The following is a 17,146-nucleotide window of genomic DNA, read 5'->3' as shown; positions in this document are numbered from 1 at the left end:
TCCTCCTTGGTGGCATGCTCACTCTTCTTGTTCGGCTTCTACCGAACAACCCTCATGGCAAAGAGATGGATGCTTTGCCTTCCGTGGCCGGTGGTGAGTTCTTAAACATCCGGGCGATGTATAATGCTACTTGGCTCCACTACACCACCAACGAGACGCAATGGATTTGGCTTGTGAAAAAAGCGGATTGGTGCTTTCTTCTGCACCCGTTCATCACTTCTTGGTCCGAGAGTGTCCGTTTCTTGCTTCCACGGCATAAGAAGTTCGCCGCCGCTGCCGCCGCCAAAGCCACTACCTCAAAGTCCACCAACACCTCCACTCAAGCTCCTCAAAGTCCACCTCAAGGTCCGCCTCAAAGTCCTTCCCCGAATGCGGGTGGTATACTTCTCTCCTCTCCTTTTGATTTGACGGGTTTGCAATCCACCCTTGCGGCTATCTTGCAAGGGCAAGAGGACCAAGCTCGTACCTTGGCCTCTCTTGTTCCTCAAGGGAGCCACACGGGAGATTCTTATCCCGATTTTGACTCGTCCTACTACGGTAGGCGGGTGTACGACTTCCATGTTGACAAAGGGGACTTTGCCCCCTATGTCAACTATCCTTATCACCCTCCCCAACAAGGGCCCATCCCTAGTTGGAATGAGGAGCGTACACCCACCTACCTGTATTGGCAGGCCCATCCCAACCCGGTGTCACTCCTCCCTCTTTTCCGCCTTATGATTATACCATGATGGGCGGGAGTGACTACCGCGGTGACCCCATGTATCCCACTTCCCCACCGGTAGATCGGCCAGATGGTTGGCCCGAGGATTTCACCGGGTGGCCTAGGGGTTACACGGGAGGTTGGGATGGTCCCCGAGGAGAGCCACCCCATGGAAATTACCCCCTTCGGCCCGAATATAGTTGGCCGCCTTATACCGATGCTTCGGGGCCCGATGTAGACCCCACCTACAATTCCACCCCGTTCACCGCCGATGAGGCTCTTGCTCATCGCCTTGAGCGGGATGACTATTGGAGGCGTTATGACTCGAAGGGTAAGGCGCATGCCCCGGGTCCTTCTTCTTAGAATTCACTCCATTTCTCCCCCATCTTGATGTGATGGTATGCTTGCGATTAGCTTGGGGGAGAAATGCGGGGTGGGGGTTTGCTTAGGGATCTTTTGATGCTTGTTGGTGTTGTTGGTCTTCTTGCCACTTCGTGTGGTTGTACATATGATAATGATGAGTCTATGATGGTACTTTTGGTGTATTTTGGCCATTTGGCCCTTGTCTACTAACATTTTTTCTTGCTTGCTTTTGAGCATTATTTTGGTATGTTTCATCGCGGTGGGTTCACACTTTCCACCTTTTGCCTTACCCGTCTTTATTTTGGTGAGTTTGTTCGGGTTTTAACGGCTCTTTGCGGGACTTTCTCCCACGACAATTCCGGTAACATCCTTCTAACTCTATTGCATACTTTGGGGGACGGGCATACATCATGTTGGGGCATTTGGTTGGATGGGTAGTTGTGCCCCTCCTTGCTTGGTTTTAGGCCGTGAGGACATGGCCTAATTCTAGGTTGGGGGGAGTTTTGTTTTGTGGTTGGCTACTTGTTGATGCTCATTGCTATGAATCATACCATTATGTGCTTGTTTCTTTGTTTTTAGATTGATTTAGTTTGATTTTACTTTCTTTTCTTTTAGTTTGTTTTGTTTGTTTCTTTTTGTTTCCCTTTTTGGTGTGTTTTCTTATTTTCTTCCTTTTTCTTTTATTTTGATTTCCTTTTTGTCAAGGCAAGTTTTTCTAGGTTTTCTTAGGCAATATTCTTGATTGGGGCATATAAAATTGGAACTTGTAGATTAGAATGCTTTTATTCCTAATTGGTAGATTTTTACAAGGTTCTTATTGTCTTGGGTCGAGTCTAGGATTTGGTGTCAAGAAAGTTGGTTGAACTATGGGTAACATGCGTTATGAACTCTTGGCTTGTGGTAAGATGGTGTCGATTTCTCTAGTGATTTGAAGCCGGAGAGAATGGTATTTTCTCCCTTGTGAGGTTCATGCTCAAAAATAAGCCCAAACACATTTTCATATATTGAGTGGTATGGATCCTTAGCATTGACTTTCTTGTCTCCCGAGTTTGACCATTTCCTTCCTGAGACCGCGACCGAACTACTTTAGGGGACGATAGAGGCATTTCTTTCGGTGACTATTTTTCTTTTTAGTTTAGGACTCTATTTTCTTATTTTTCTCATATGTTTTTGTTTGCATTTGCCCCTTTTCTAGCCATTTGAGCCTTGACCCTTCATTTCTTATGAGCACATTACAAGCCTAATAGCCTTTGTTTTGTTTTCACCCTTAGAAGTGATAGTGAAACTTAGAGTTATGATGCTTGTTGTTTTGGAGTAATTATGCAAAGTTGAGGAATGAATGTTGTTTGGTATGAATGGCAAAGTTTTGGAAGAATGTTGTATATAGTGAATAATTGTTGCAAAAGCAAAAAAAGAGAGTTAAGTTTTGAAAAAAAGCCAAAAATAGAGAAAAAACAAGGCATGAAAAGTTTCATTTGAAACACACAAAAAAAGAGGAAAATCAAATCAAGGAAAACACGCAAAAAAATAGTTGCAGTTTAGAATTGTTGTTGAATAAGCTTGGGGGTACCCCAAATAAGTGGTACGAGTTTGTGTTTGGTTCAAAATGCTTGAGTTTAGTTCTATCATTGCGCTTCACTTTAGGTATGAGCACCAAATGGCCAAATTTGTTCCGCGCCTTACCCCTAGCCTACGTTACGCCCTAAAAGCCCTCTTGACCCTTTAGAGTTGAGTCATTGTCGGTGGAGGGAGGATTTGGTCAAGCATAAGGAACAAGGTTTTCATGCTAAGATGTCGGGTAGCCTAATGTTGATTTTCTGGTGCCTTCGCGGTGTCTTGAGACGCTATTCTCAATGGTGGATAAGATCTAGAGATTTGACGTGGTATGCCCGGATGTAGGGGGATTGACTAGTGCTTACCCTTAGTTCACTTTGCTTGATGCTCGAATCTTTCACTCGGTTTAGGACATTAGTTAGCGTGTACTCATTTATTTGATTAGTAATATTAGTGTTCTTCTATACTTGTTCCATAATAAAGCCCATCTTGAATTTTGTAGTTTAATTTCTTTTCTTCTCTTTTCTTTTCTTCTTCTTTTCTTTCTTTCTTTTCTTGGTTTGTGTTTTCCATTTTAGTTTTGCCTTGATTAGATTTGCTAGATTTTGATTTTGGTAAATTTTTAGAATCTGATTAGTTTCTCATTCTTCCTTAGTTAAGTTTAGTTTGCTAGAGACTAGCAAACGCTTAGCTTGGGGGAGTTTGATGAGCGACATTTATGTCGCTCTTAGCCTAGGATTTTATGTTAGTTTTTATGCTTTTTTTATAGTTTTTATAACTTTTTGTGTGAGATTTATAAGTTTTGTTCCATCTTGTGCTTTATAGGTGATCTTGATGAAAAATGATGGAAAACAAGTGAATTTGAGCCAAAACAGGGCTTGTGCGGTCGAGTGGCGTTTTGTGCGCCCGAACAGGTAGTGCAAATGGAGTTCAAGGAGATTCCAGTTTTGTGCGGTCGGATTCCTAGGCTAAGAGCGACATAAATGCCGAACCCAGAATTCTCAAATTCGAAGCCTAACTATGACTTTTCGAAAGTTTTAGTTTTTCGAAAGCAAAATTTCGTAAATTTAAGATGTTAAATTAAATATTTGCGATTCTTGTTGATAAATCTTGAATTTTTGATTGACCTACTGTATATGTTTAACAAGTTTGAATGCCTAGCCTTGTTAATTATGCAATCTAATTTGTAATTATGATTAATTTGTTGAAAATTAGAATAATTTAGAATTAATTTGATTTTCATAATTAATTATAATTTAATTAGAAACCTATGATTAAAAACCACCATAAAAATTGTAAATTTATGATAAATTTTAAATTTTTATGACCTAGACTTGAATCCATAACAATCGGAAATCAATTGAATAATAAATTTTCGATTTTTCGCCCTAAAATTATGAAATTAATATTATTTATTAATTTGTCATTAATTTTAAATATAAATTTTAAATTTTTATGCGATTCGTTCATATAACTTGCACGCACAAAGCAATGGACGCTTCGTGTTACCCTTATGGGGTGTTGTATAGTGCGGGCATGCGACGACGAGCAAGGGAGCTCGTCGCCCGTGCGGCACGAATGCAATGAGCAAGGGCGTAGTGCACGAGCACAAGGCAGCATCCCTGCCTTGTGTCGTGGGCCACGAGCTATGAACAAATGGGCATGGGCGAAAGGCAAGCCTAGGCAGTCGCGTGTGGGCAGCAAGCGAGCTGCGCCACGACGCGCACTGCCTCGCGCAAGAGCGCGCAGCCTCGCGCGCAGCGAGCGCAAGCTCGCGTGCCACGAGCGCTGCGCCCAGCGTTGCTCGCGCGCACAGCGAGCGATGTCGCGCGCCCAGCGAGCGATGTCGCGCGCCCAGCGAGCGATGTCGCGCGCCCGGCGAGCGATGTCGCGCGCCCAGCGAGCGATGTCGCGCGCCCGGCGAGCGATGTCGCGCGCCCAGCGAGCGATGTCGCGCGCACAGGGAGCGATGGCTCGCGCGTATAGCGAGCAATGGCTCGCGCGCACAGCGAGCGCTGGCGAGCGCGCACTGCGAGCGATGGCTCGCGTGCGACGAGCGCTGGCGCGCGCGCAGCAAGCACCACAGCGTGCGATGGCTTGCGATGGAGATGCAGCAGCTATGCGACGAGCGCATGGGCTGCGCGCACATGGCCAGCGATGGCTGTGTGCGTGCGGCCCATGGGCGTGCAATGCGTAGGGTGTTTGCGTAACGATTAGATCGCTTTGAATGTTTAATTTGAAAATTTCAGTTCATGTAATTTTAATTAATTTTAAAATTAATAATTTAAATTAGTTTCTTGGATTTTAATTTTGAATTTTGTAATTATAATAAATATTATTTATTCTAATTATTTTACTAAAATTAAAATCATGAATTAATTTAAATAACGACTGAAATTAAATTAAACTTTTTGGATTCAATTATAAATTTATATGAGCTTTAAATTTTAATTAAATTTGTATGTTTCCGGTTAGACTAGAAATACATTTTTATGTTTAAAATTAGTAAAGCATATGAATTTATTGGTTTAAGTGGGAGCGCTTTTTAGTCATAAACTCTTGATTAGGTCTACAAATCCTTAAGGTTAAAACAACTTGATTAGAATTAATAAGGACTGGATAATTGGTAGATTATTGGTGCCCTTGATTAATTACTGCAAATGTTTACGTGATGCATAATGTGTTTTACTAACCAGCTATGTGGGCCATTCATGATAATGAATGGGTGAATGGTATATATTGTATATGTACTGTTTTGCAGGTTATGAAGTGACTAGTATGGCCCAAATAGGATAGAAAATATGGTCTGCGTACCATTAATTTGAATGTAATTGGTCTAAAGTACCAAAGTTATTTTTCAATTCAAATATGGTCTGCGAACCATCAAATAGTTGTAATTAGTTATAGCTTATCCTATTTGAAGAAAATGGTGCCTCCCACGGAGATTTTCAAGACGGACTTTGAAGTTAAAGCTTCAAGATGAAGTCGGGCCATACTAGATCACATTTATCTTATGCATGTTTTAAGTTATTTATTGCTTTTAAATATGTCTTAAAATGCATGAGATCAAAAGCTTGATTATTTTCCATGATTAAGGATTTTAGTTCACTTAAAATCTAACCAACATAGTAAGAGCCTTAAGTTCCAAACTTAAAAAATTGAGTTAAAAGGTGCCATGCCAAAATATACACTTGCTTGGATATCCTTTACATCAATCTAGTAATAGTTTTCGCTCAGCGAGGTGTTACTTATTGGTCCTAAAGGGGCAAGGTACACAAATAATTGTGAGTACATGTTAGTTTTGGTGAAACTCAACGATATAAGTAAGGAGTCCTTTTATGTCGTGGCAAAATCGATAGGTTTACCTAATAAGTCCTTAGACGTACCTATCAACCAAGAATAGTTTCTAGACTATTAGCAAAAGGCTTTTGCTTACCTAAGATGTTCTAGGATTAAGTCGACAAACTGTGCTTAGTTCTTCAATGATTTTAGGATCTTGGAATCATTTTATTCACACCTGCCGGAACACATAACTTGAATAAAATGCTTAATAAACATTGAATTATGCATGAATGCTAGAATTTAAGTTTATTAAGAGAATCATTTATTCAGGAATCATTTATTTGTTTATTCTTTTCAATTGTAGTTTTTAATATGGCAAACAACAATTCATTCAACATTCGATCAATTCTCGAAAAGGAGAAGTTGAACGGGAAAAACTTCCTTGACTGGCAAAGGAACTTGCAAATAGTTCTTATGCAGGAAGAAAAGGAGTATGTCCTAGATGAGGCGATGCCCGAAGCTGCAGGCGACGGGGTCACTCAGGCAGCCCTCAATCGTTGGATTGATGCCAACAAGGATGTGAAATGTCTAATGCTCGCCACCATGAGTGCGGATCTGCAGAAAACATTCATCAACTCAGATGCTTTCACAATCATCAGTGAGTTGAAGAACATGTTCCAAGATCTGGCTCGAGTAGAAAGATTCGAGACTCATAGGCAAATTCTTGAGACCAAGCTTAAGAAAGGCGAGCCCGTAAGTCCACATGTTCTCAAAATGATTGGACTCATTGAGAATATGAGTCGGCTGGATCAGCAATTTTCTCAGGAAATGGCTATAGACACCATCCTCCATTCTCTTCATAGCGGGTATGATCAGTTCAAACTGAACTACAGTATGAATAGTCTGGACAAAACGCTCACTGAGCTTCACGGTATGCTGAAGACCGCTGAAAAGACTCTCAAAAGTGATAAGCAGGATGTGCTTATGGTGCGTGGGGGCAAGTTCAAGAAATCTGGAAAGAATAGGAATGCTAAAAAAGGTGGCAACAAGGCCAGCCCAACTAAGCAAACTGGCGCCAAATCTGTAAAGAGGAAGGTCAGTCAACCCACTTCTGAATCCGAATGCTTCTACTGCAAGAAGAAGGGGCATTGGAAGAGAGATTGCTTGAAGCTAAAGGAAGATCAGAAGAACGGAACAGTCGTTCCATCTTCAGGTATTTTCGTTATAGACTGTATACTTGCTAATTCAACTTCTTGGGTATTAGATACAGGTTGTGGCTCACACTTATGTTCCAATCCACAGGGACTAAGAAGAAGTAGAAAGTTAAGCAAGGGTGAAGTCGACCTACGAGTGGGAAATGGAGCACGGATTGCTGCATTAACTGTAGGAACTTACTATTTGTCGTTGCCCTCCGGGCTAGTTTTGGAACTGGAAGAATGTTTCCATGTTCCAAGTCTTACTAAAAACATCATTTCAGTTTCTTGCTTAGATGCTAAGGGATTTTCCTTTTTAATAAAAGACAATAGTTGTTCGTTTTATTTTAAAGAGATGTTTTATGGATCTGCTAGATTAGTCAATGGACTTTATTTATTAGATCACGACAAACAAGTATATAACATAAATACCAAAAAGGCCAAAAAGGATGATTCAGATCTCACCTCTCTGTGGAATTGTCGATTAGGCCATATAAACTTGAAACGCTTAGAAAGACTTCAAAAGGAGGGAATTCTAGAACCATTTGACTTAGAGGATTATGGTATATGCGAATCATGTTTACTTGGCAAAATGACAAAGCAACCTTTCTCTAAAGTTGGAGAAAGAGCAAATGAACTATTGGGTTTAATCCATACAGATGTATGTGGACCAATGAGTACAAATGCTAGAGGTGGTTTCAGCTACTTTATCACTTTCACTGATGACTTCAGTAGGTATGGTTATGTCTACCTAATGAAGTATAAGTCTGAATCCTTTGACAAATTCAAGGAATTTCAGAGTGAAGTAGAGAATCAATTAGGCAAGAAGATTAAGGCACTGCGGTCTGATAGAGGCGGTGAATATCTGAGCTATGAATTTGATGACCATCTGAAAGAATGTGGAATTCTATCAGAATTGACTCCTCCTGGAACACCACAATGGAACGGTGTGTCGGAACGGAGGAACAGAACCTTGCTAGACATGGTCAGGTCAATGATGGGTCAGGCCGAACTTCCATTAGAATTTTGGGGACATGCACTAAATACAGCTGCACTCACTATAAATAGAGCTCCGTCTAAAGCTGTCGAAAAGACTCCATACGAATTATGGTTTGGAAAGCCTCCAAATGTGTCTTTTCTTAAGATTTGGGGATGTGAAGTATACGTCAAACGATTAATTTCAGACAAACTTCATCCAAAATCTGACAAATGTATCCTTGTGGGCTATCCAAAGGAAACAAAGGGGTATTACTTCTACAATACATCTGAGAACAAAGTGTTTGTTGCTCGAGATGGTGTCTTTTTGGAGAAAGATCACATTTCCAAAATGACAAGTGGGAGAAAAATAGACCTCGAAGAAATTCGAGTCGAACAACAAACTCTAGAGAATGCTCAAGATGACATTCAGGATGAAACTCAGAGATCTTTAGAAGAATCTGGTGAGAATCATGGTCAATCTAGAAATGTTACCCCGCGTAGATCGCAAAGATATAGATCTCAACCGGAAAGGTACTTAGGTATTTTGACGAACGAGAGCTATGACGTTCTATTACTTGAAAGTGATGAACCTGCGACTTACAAACAAGCTATGACGAGCCCTAGCTCCAAGCAATGGCAAGAAGCCATGCAATCTGAATTAGACTCCATGTCAGAAAACCAAGTATGGGATTTGGTCGATTTGCCAGATGGCTACCAAGCCATTGGAAGCAAATGGGTTTTCAAACTGAAAAAGGACAAGGATGGGAAACTTGAAGTTTTCAAAGCTAGATTGGTTGCAAAAGGTTACAGGCAAGTCCACGGTGTGGATTACGATGAAACCTTTTCACCAGTAGCAATGCTAAAGTCTATTCGGATAATGTTAGCAATCGCTGCATATTACGATTACGAAATATGGCAGATGGATGTCAAAACTGCTTTCTTAAACGGCGTTTTAACAGAAACTGTGTTTATGACACAGCCTGAAGGTTTTGAGGATCCAAAGAATGCTAAAAAGGTATGCAAGCTAAAGAAGTCAATCTACGGATTGAAGCAGGCATCCAGGAGCTGGAATATACGTTTTGATGAAGCAGTCAGTGACTTTGGTTTTATCAAGAACGCGGACGAACCTTGTGTATACAAGAAGGTCAGTGGGAGCAAAATTGCTTTCCTAGTATTATATGTCGACGACATATTACTTATCGGAAATGACATTCCTATGTTGAACTCTGTCAAGATTTGGCTTGGGAAATGTTTTTCGATGAAGGATCTAGGAGAAGCACAGTACATATTGGACATCAAGATTTACAGAGATAGATCTAAAAAGATGATTGGACTTAGTCAAAGCACTTATATCAATAAGGTGCTTGATAGGTTTAAGATGGCGGACTCCAAGCGAGGCTACCTACCCATGTCTCATGGAATGACTCTAAGCAAGACTCAGTGCCCAAAAACACTTGATGAGCGTAGACGAATGAATGGGATTCCATATGCATCATTGATTGGTTCAATAATGTATGCTATGATATGTACACGCCCGGATGTTGCGTACGCACTCAGTGCTACGAGCAGATACCAGTCAAACCCAGGAGAGGCGCATTGGACTGCTGCCAAGAACATTCTGAAGTACCTGAAAAGGCACAAAGATGACTTCCTGGTCTATGGTGGAGATAATGAATTAATTGTTAAAGGCTATACGGACGCAAGTTTCCAAACCGACAAAGATGATTTCAGATCACAGTCTGGCACTAGTGGAAAAAGGGTCATTTGCATCGCACTTTTAAGCACATTTGCGTCGCACATCGTGCGTGGCAAAAGCTCTCGACGCAAATGACTAAAAGTCATTTGCGTCGCACATTTAGCTAATGTGCGACGCAAATAACTTTTCAGGCATGGTGCTGAAAGTCATTTGCAACGCACATTAGCTAAATGTGCGACGCAAATAAGGTTCATTTGCAACGCACATTTAGCTAATGTGCGTTGCAAATGACTTTTCAGCACCATGCCTGAAAAGTTATTTGCGTCGCACATTAGCTAAATGTGCGACGCAAATAACTTTTTAGGCATGGTGCTGAAAAGTCATTTGCAACGCACATTAGCTAAATGTGCGTTGCAAATGACAATTTTAGCGCCAAAAAATTAAGTCATTTGCCTCGCACATTGAGCTAACGTGCGTTGCAAATGACTTTTTTTTTTAAAAAAAATATTCGTTTTTTAATATTTTAGTTGGAAATTCCGACATGATCGTCTTTGAAATTAGACGCTTCATTCCCAATACCGGGAATACATTTATAATTAATACCTGTCACTAAAGTTTACAACGTAATTAACGTTCCCAATAAAAGGCAATTAAATTCGTCATAGATCGATCAACCAACATGTTACAACAAACATAAAACTATTACAACAAAGGTACGTAGCTAGCTAGAGATCAAGTTCATATTACAAATTAAGCTAAAAATTCGACATTGTTCATGAAGTAATCTGCCCAAAAATCTTTCACCTCATTAATCTCCTCCGGTGAATAGGGCAATGTTCTTGAAAAATCCTAAAAAAGTGTAAATAATTCAATTTATCAACGATTGATCAATATAATAGTTTTGTGTACTTCAATTTATTATATAAAGTACGTAGTTTATGAGAACATACCTTAGTAAGATCTTGACTATTACCATGATTCATTATTATGTCGTACATAAAACGCATGACGTAGTAGCCACAATCTAGTGATCCCGGTTGTTGAGCACACTAAATGCATTAAAATAAATAACACAAGTAAAATTTCTATCACATTGTATGTTATAATTTTGAAAAACTTATTTCTTAGGTAAATAATAAACTAATTATATATATATATATACCTGTGCTGGAATCCATGTTAATTTAGTTCCCTTAGATTGTCCACCTAGTCTCTTGTAACTCCGAAAAGCACTACACATTCGATAAAATATGCAATTATATATACTTTGTTTACACATGTAAATGCAAAGAATATTTTACATGTAAGTGCAATTATATACTTTATTTACACATGTAAATGCAATTATATACGTAGTAGTCACATTTAAGGCTAATTGGGTCGTTCTAGGTCATTTTTAGGCAAAAATGATGTTTTCGAACCCAACTTTGAACCAAAGAACCTAAGGAATGTTTTCAAACTTATTACACGTCTCATATGCATAGTTATAACTTTCTAAGGCCCTTTACAATCTATTATTTCACATTTAAGGCTATTTGGGTCGTCCTAGGTCATTTTTAGGCAAAAATGATGTTTTCGAACCCAACTTTGAACCAAAGAACCTAAGGAATGTTTTCAAACTTATTACACGTCTCATATGCATAGTTATAACTTTCTAAGGCCCTTTACAATCTATTATTTCACATTCAAGGCTATTTGGGTCGTCCTAAGTCATTTTTAGGCAAAAATGATGTTTTCGAACCCAACTTTGAACCAAAGAACCTAAGGAATGTTTTCAAACTTATTACACGTCTCATATGCATAGTTATAACTTTCTAAGGCCCTTTACAATCTATTATTTCACATTTAAGGCTAATTGGGTCGTCCTAGGTCATTTTTAGGCAAAAATGATGTTTTCGAACCCAACTTTGAACCAAAGAACCTAAGGAATGTTTTCAAACTTATTACACGTCTCATATGCATAGTTATAACTTTCTAAGGCCCTTTACAATCTATTATTTCACATTTAAGGCTATTTGGGTCGTCCTAGGTCATTTTTAGGCAAAAATGATGTTTTCGAACCCAACTTTGAACCAAAGAACCTAAGGAATGTTTTCAAACTTATTACACGTCTCATATGCATAGTTATAACTTTCTAAGGCCCTTTACAATCTATTATTTCACATTCAAGGCTATTTGGGTCGTCCTAGGTCATTTTTAGGCAAAAATGATGTTTTCGAACCCAACTTTGAACCAAAGAACCTAAGGAATGTTTTCAAACTTATTACACGTCTCATATGCATAGTTATAACTTTCTAAGGCCCTTTACAATCTATTATTTCACATTCAAGGCTATTTGGGTCGTCCTAGGTCATTTTTAGGCAAAAATGATGTTTTCGAACCCAACTTTGAACCAAAGAACCTAAGGAATGTTTTCAAACTTATTACACGTCTCATATGCATAGTTATAACTTTCTAAGGCCCTTTACAATCTATTATTTCACATTCAAGGCTATTTGGGTCGTCCTAGGTCATTTTTAGGCAAAAATGATGTTTTCGAACCCAACTTTGAACCAAAGAACCTAAGGAATGTTTTAAAACTTATTACACGTCTCATATGCATAGTTATAACTTTCTAAGGCCCTTTACAATCTATTATTTCACATTTAAGGCTAATTGGGTCGTTCTATGTCATTTTTAGGCAAAAATGATGTTTTCGAACCCAACTTTGAACCAAAGAACCTAAGGAATGTTTTCAAACTTATTACACGTCTCATATGCATAGTTATAACTTTCTAAGGCCCTTTACAATCTATTATTTCACATTCAAGGCTATTTGGGTCGTCCTAGGTCATTTTTAGGCAAAAATGATGTTTTCGAACCCAACTTTGAACCAAAGAACCTAAGGAATGTTTTAAAACTTATTACACGTCTCATATGCATAGTTATAACTTTCTAAGGCCCTTTACAATCTATTATTTCACATTTAAGGCTAATTGGGTCGTTCTATGTCATTTTTAGGCAAAAATGATGTTTTCGAACCCAACTTTGAACCAAAGAACCTAAGGAATGTTTTCAAACTTATTACACGTCTCATATGCATAGTTATAACTTTCTAAGGCCCTTTACAATCTATTATTTCACATTTAAGGCTATTTGGGTCGTCCTAGGTCATTTTTAGGCAAAAATGATGTTTTCGAACCCAACTTTGAACCAAAGAACCTAAGGAATGTTTTCAAACTTATTACACGTCTCATATGCATAGTTATAACTTTCTAAGGCCCTTTACAATCTATTATTTCACATTCAAGGCTATTTGGGTCGTCCTAGGTCATTTTTAGGCAAAAATGATGTTTTCGAACCCAACTTTGAACTAAAGAACCTTAGGCAAAAATTTAGGCAAAAATGGCATTTTCATATGCATACTTTACTTACTTGTTTAGTGGCTCCTTAATCATCAAATTTCTCTTCTTCTGTTGAGAATCAAATATGTAGACCTCACGTTTAGACAAGCAAAGAACTAAAAGCATCCAGTGACTCCTACATACAAACAATAAACGTATGTAGTTAGAAAAAAAAAAGTTAAATTTATAACAATCAATTAAAAACGAAGTTCAAAGTAATTTTCATACTTTTCGTAGTATGGACATAAGATGAATGTCTTAGAACTAAGTGCACTCATGGACCTCGTCATGTACAATAGAATTCGATCTGCATCGGACTTTAACATGGTGGCCGAGATCATCTCCGGGCACATGAATCCAATACTATTGGGGTGACAATCATCGTGAAAACACAACTCACTCAAAGCCCTATAATATAGAGTGTAAGAACGTTAAGACAATCATAAAAATCAAATTTAGGGGCAAAATATGAATTTAGGTAACTCACGTAACAAAAACTTGTATTATTGATATATTGAGCCATGCTCCCGAGAGAAGTTGATCGGTGTCTTCAACGGTGACACTAATTTCAAAGTCCTTTTCCATATTGAATGTCCTTTTAGTGCAATGTACCTTAACGTGCTCCCCTTCTTTTAATCCCAACATCATAGTTTTCATCACATTGCACTTACCACTCAAATTTTGCACTTTATAATTTTCAAGGAAATAGGTTTTTGATTTAGTGTTGGACGCTTTTGTTCCACTTCCCCCAACCACTATCTCTTTCCCTTTGTTCCCTTTCCCTTTAGGCTCTTTACTTGTAGGCTTGTTTACCTGAGGTATGATTTTCAAATAACGATATACATATTAGTGAGCATACATGGTATAATAGTTCTACTTCAAATTATCATGCATATGTTAGTTACCTCCTCATTCATAAGCGACACCAAATGCTTTGGCCACTGAGTGAAGGTACCATGAGCTTGAGCAAGTTTCTTAATATATTGAGAAGGCACGGGGACGGGAGCTTCTTTGTACGCGGGCTCAAAATCATCAACGCTCACTTTCACGTTATCGGACGTGACGTCGTTGTGGTGATCAAGGAGCAACTCTGGACATATGGTACCATAGGCAACAAAGACTTTCTCCGAGCCTATGTTCAGGTATAGATGGCACGGGACAGGTTCCTTATTATTTATTTTGAACAATAACGCAAATACAATGTAACATGTTAGAAAAGTTCAATAGAATTAACTAGAAACAAATTACTTGAAAAACACAAATTATCATACCGTAATGTCGGCAAATGGATCTAAACCCCCGGAACGACAACTACTATGAACATTTGCGTCTATCCTCATTGGCTTGGTATTTGGACACCAAGTTCTTTAGCAAATGTGATAAATTTCTCCATGACCATGGCATCCATCTTGGAGTTCATCTCTTGTATTGTCTCATCTTTGACCCTTTTGGTCACTCTTGCTTCCATTTCCTCCATCTCCGCATCTCCATACCGTCGAAAGCTACGCCGCTCTCCGGTCCCCCACACAGCTTTGATGCCTACTCCACCACCAAATGTTAGTGGTCTCCCTTCTTTAGTCTTACCAAGTGCACGAGATAAGACATCATCTCGTGCACTTTTGGGAACAAATTCCCCTTCATCTTGTTTCCTTTTCCATTCATCCTACATGAAATCAAATGGTTTTGAGAAAAGTTCAACACTTGGTTTCATAGTTAAGAACATATATGAAATTAGAGGAATCACAACATTACGCAAAATTGTTAAATGAACTTACAATATTTTCTTTGACCTTTTGTGTGCCCTGATCCGGCAAGTAAGGATTTCCTTTCTCATCTGGTACCGATCTTGCAAGAAGCCATAAACATGTCCTACTCGGCAAACTTGAAGAAATTGTAGACGCAGAGGAACCTTCAGATGACGAAGAAACTGAGGGAATGTACCCTTTTCTCTGCCATTCACTTGTCATTTCAGCATATGATTTCTGTCCCATATGATGAGGATATATGTTGAAAGATTGACTTTGTCTTGCTTTCTCACTTATTTCCTAATTTTAGGGGGGTAAAAGAAATTATTACAACAAAATAAAACTTAGATTATAACAAGACTTTAAATAAGAATAATTTTTATACCTCAGCTTCTTCGGAGGTACGTATCTTCACAAATTCCTTCCATATATCCTTAGTTATATAACTATACAAATCATATGGCATCTTTTCATCTTTTGGCCTTTTTCTTGTACCCCGGATCCAACCAGTCGTCAATCTTGATTTGAATTCCCTCCAACGCTTATCACAACTCTTTAAGACAACTTCTTTCTTAGTTTCATCTGTGATATGAAATTCTCTCTAAATGAAAGAAAAAGAAAAGGAACAAGAAAGTCTTTTAGCACATGAAAAAGACACGTAGATATGTACAACTGAATTTCCAAAATAAAACCGGTTACCTTGACGTCTTCCCACAAAGTGTCTTTTATTCCTTGTGAAACATCTTCCCAGGTTCTGATCAATATTGAAACCTTTGCGCGACTTATCTCGCCAATGTGATTCTTGTAATCCGTTGCCCATTTCCCTGTGGGTCGGTCCAAGTGATCCCATTCAATTATTCTTGGAACCCCGGGCATGGATTTTATTCCTTTTGTAGGGCCTCTTGGCTTTTTTTTTTGCTTTTGGGGCACTTGATTTGGTGATTTGTTAGAAGGACCTGAATTTGCGTGTTGATCTTCATCCATGCCTGACGCTACTGCATTGGAAAATCATCAAAATTACATACCTTCAAAAGCAGGATTTTAAAATAAAAATAAAGAACTGACCAGTTCTGTGCACTGATCTGCACAGCTCAGATCAGAACTGTGCAGATCAGTGCACAGAACTGATCAGAGCTGACCAGTTCTGTGCACTGATCTGCACAGCGAAGATCAGAACTGTGCAGATCAGTGCACAGAACTGATCAGAGCTGACCAGTTCTGTGCACTGATCTGCACAGCTCAGATCAGAACTGTGCAGATCAGTGCACAAAACTGATCAGAACTGACCAGTTCTGTGCACTGATCTGCACAGCTTAGATCAGAACTGTGCAGATCAGTGCAGATCAGTTCTGATCAGTTCTGTGCACTGATCTGCACAGTTCTGATCTGAGCTGTGCAGATCAGTGCACAGAACTGGTCAGTTCTGATCAGTTCTGTGCACTGATCTGCACAGCTCAGATCAGAACTATGCAGATCAGTGCACAGAACTGATCAGAGCTTTGCAACATTTTGGAACAGATCGAAACCCATGAAAGACACCATCAATCATGCATGCTGTCATTATTTCGATTCTAACCCATAAAATGACGTTTTCCTAGGTCATTTTTAGGCAAAAATGACATTTTCGAACCCAACTTTGAACCAAACAACCTAAGGAATGTTTTCAAACTTATTACATGTCTCATATGCATAGTTATAACTTTCTAAGCCTCGTACTAATCTATTATTCCACATTTAAGGGTAATTGGGTCGTTATAGTACATATTTAGGCAAAAATGTCATTTTCGAACCCAACTTTGAACCAAACAACCTAAGGAATGTTTTCAAACTTATTACATGTCTCATATGCGTAGTTATAACTTTCTAAGCCTCGTACTAATCTATTATTCCACATTTAAGGGTAATTGGGTCGTTATAGTACATATTTAGGCAAAAATGACATTTTCGAACCCAACTTTGAACCAAACAACCTAAGGAATGTTTTCAAACTTATTACATGTCTCATATGCATAGTTATAACTTTCTAAGCCTCGTACTAATCTATTATTCCACATTTAAGGGTAATTGGGTCGTTATAGTACATATTTAGGCAAAAATGTCATTTTCGAACCCAACTTTGAACCAAACAACCTAAGGAATGTTTTCAAACTTATTACATGTCTCATATGCATAGTTATAACTTTCTAAGCCTCGTACTAATCTATTATTCCACATTTAAGGGTAATTGGGTCGTTATAGTACATATTTAGGCA

At 38.8% G+C, this 17,146-nt stretch overlaps 1 protein-coding gene across 1 annotated transcript; it reads right to left on the bottom strand.

Moving 5' to 3' along the window:
• Positions 1–14,478: 14,478 nt before the first annotated feature.
• Positions 14,479–15,971, bottom strand: LOC130463794 (uncharacterized). The gene is made up of 4 exons (XM_056833039.1): positions 15,594–15,971; positions 15,280–15,495; positions 14,925–15,194; positions 14,479–14,812 (listed from the first exon to the last, which is right to left on the bottom strand). Exons 1-4 carry the CDS (start codon positions 15,876–15,878, stop codon positions 14,486–14,488), a joined length of 1,098 nt encoding a protein of 365 aa, XP_056689017.1. The 5' UTR covers positions 15,879–15,971; the 3' UTR covers positions 14,479–14,485.
• Positions 15,972–17,146: the final 1,175 nt, after the last annotated feature.

This window comes from Spinacia oleracea, chromosome 6, assembly GCF_020520425.1.
Source record: "Spinacia oleracea cultivar Varoflay chromosome 6, BTI_SOV_V1, whole genome shotgun sequence".
NCBI classification, from domain to species: Eukaryota; Viridiplantae; Streptophyta; class Magnoliopsida; order Caryophyllales; family Amaranthaceae; genus Spinacia; species Spinacia oleracea.
The sequence above is the reverse complement of the archived record's forward strand: the minus strand, read 5'-3'. Positions and strand labels throughout refer to the sequence as shown.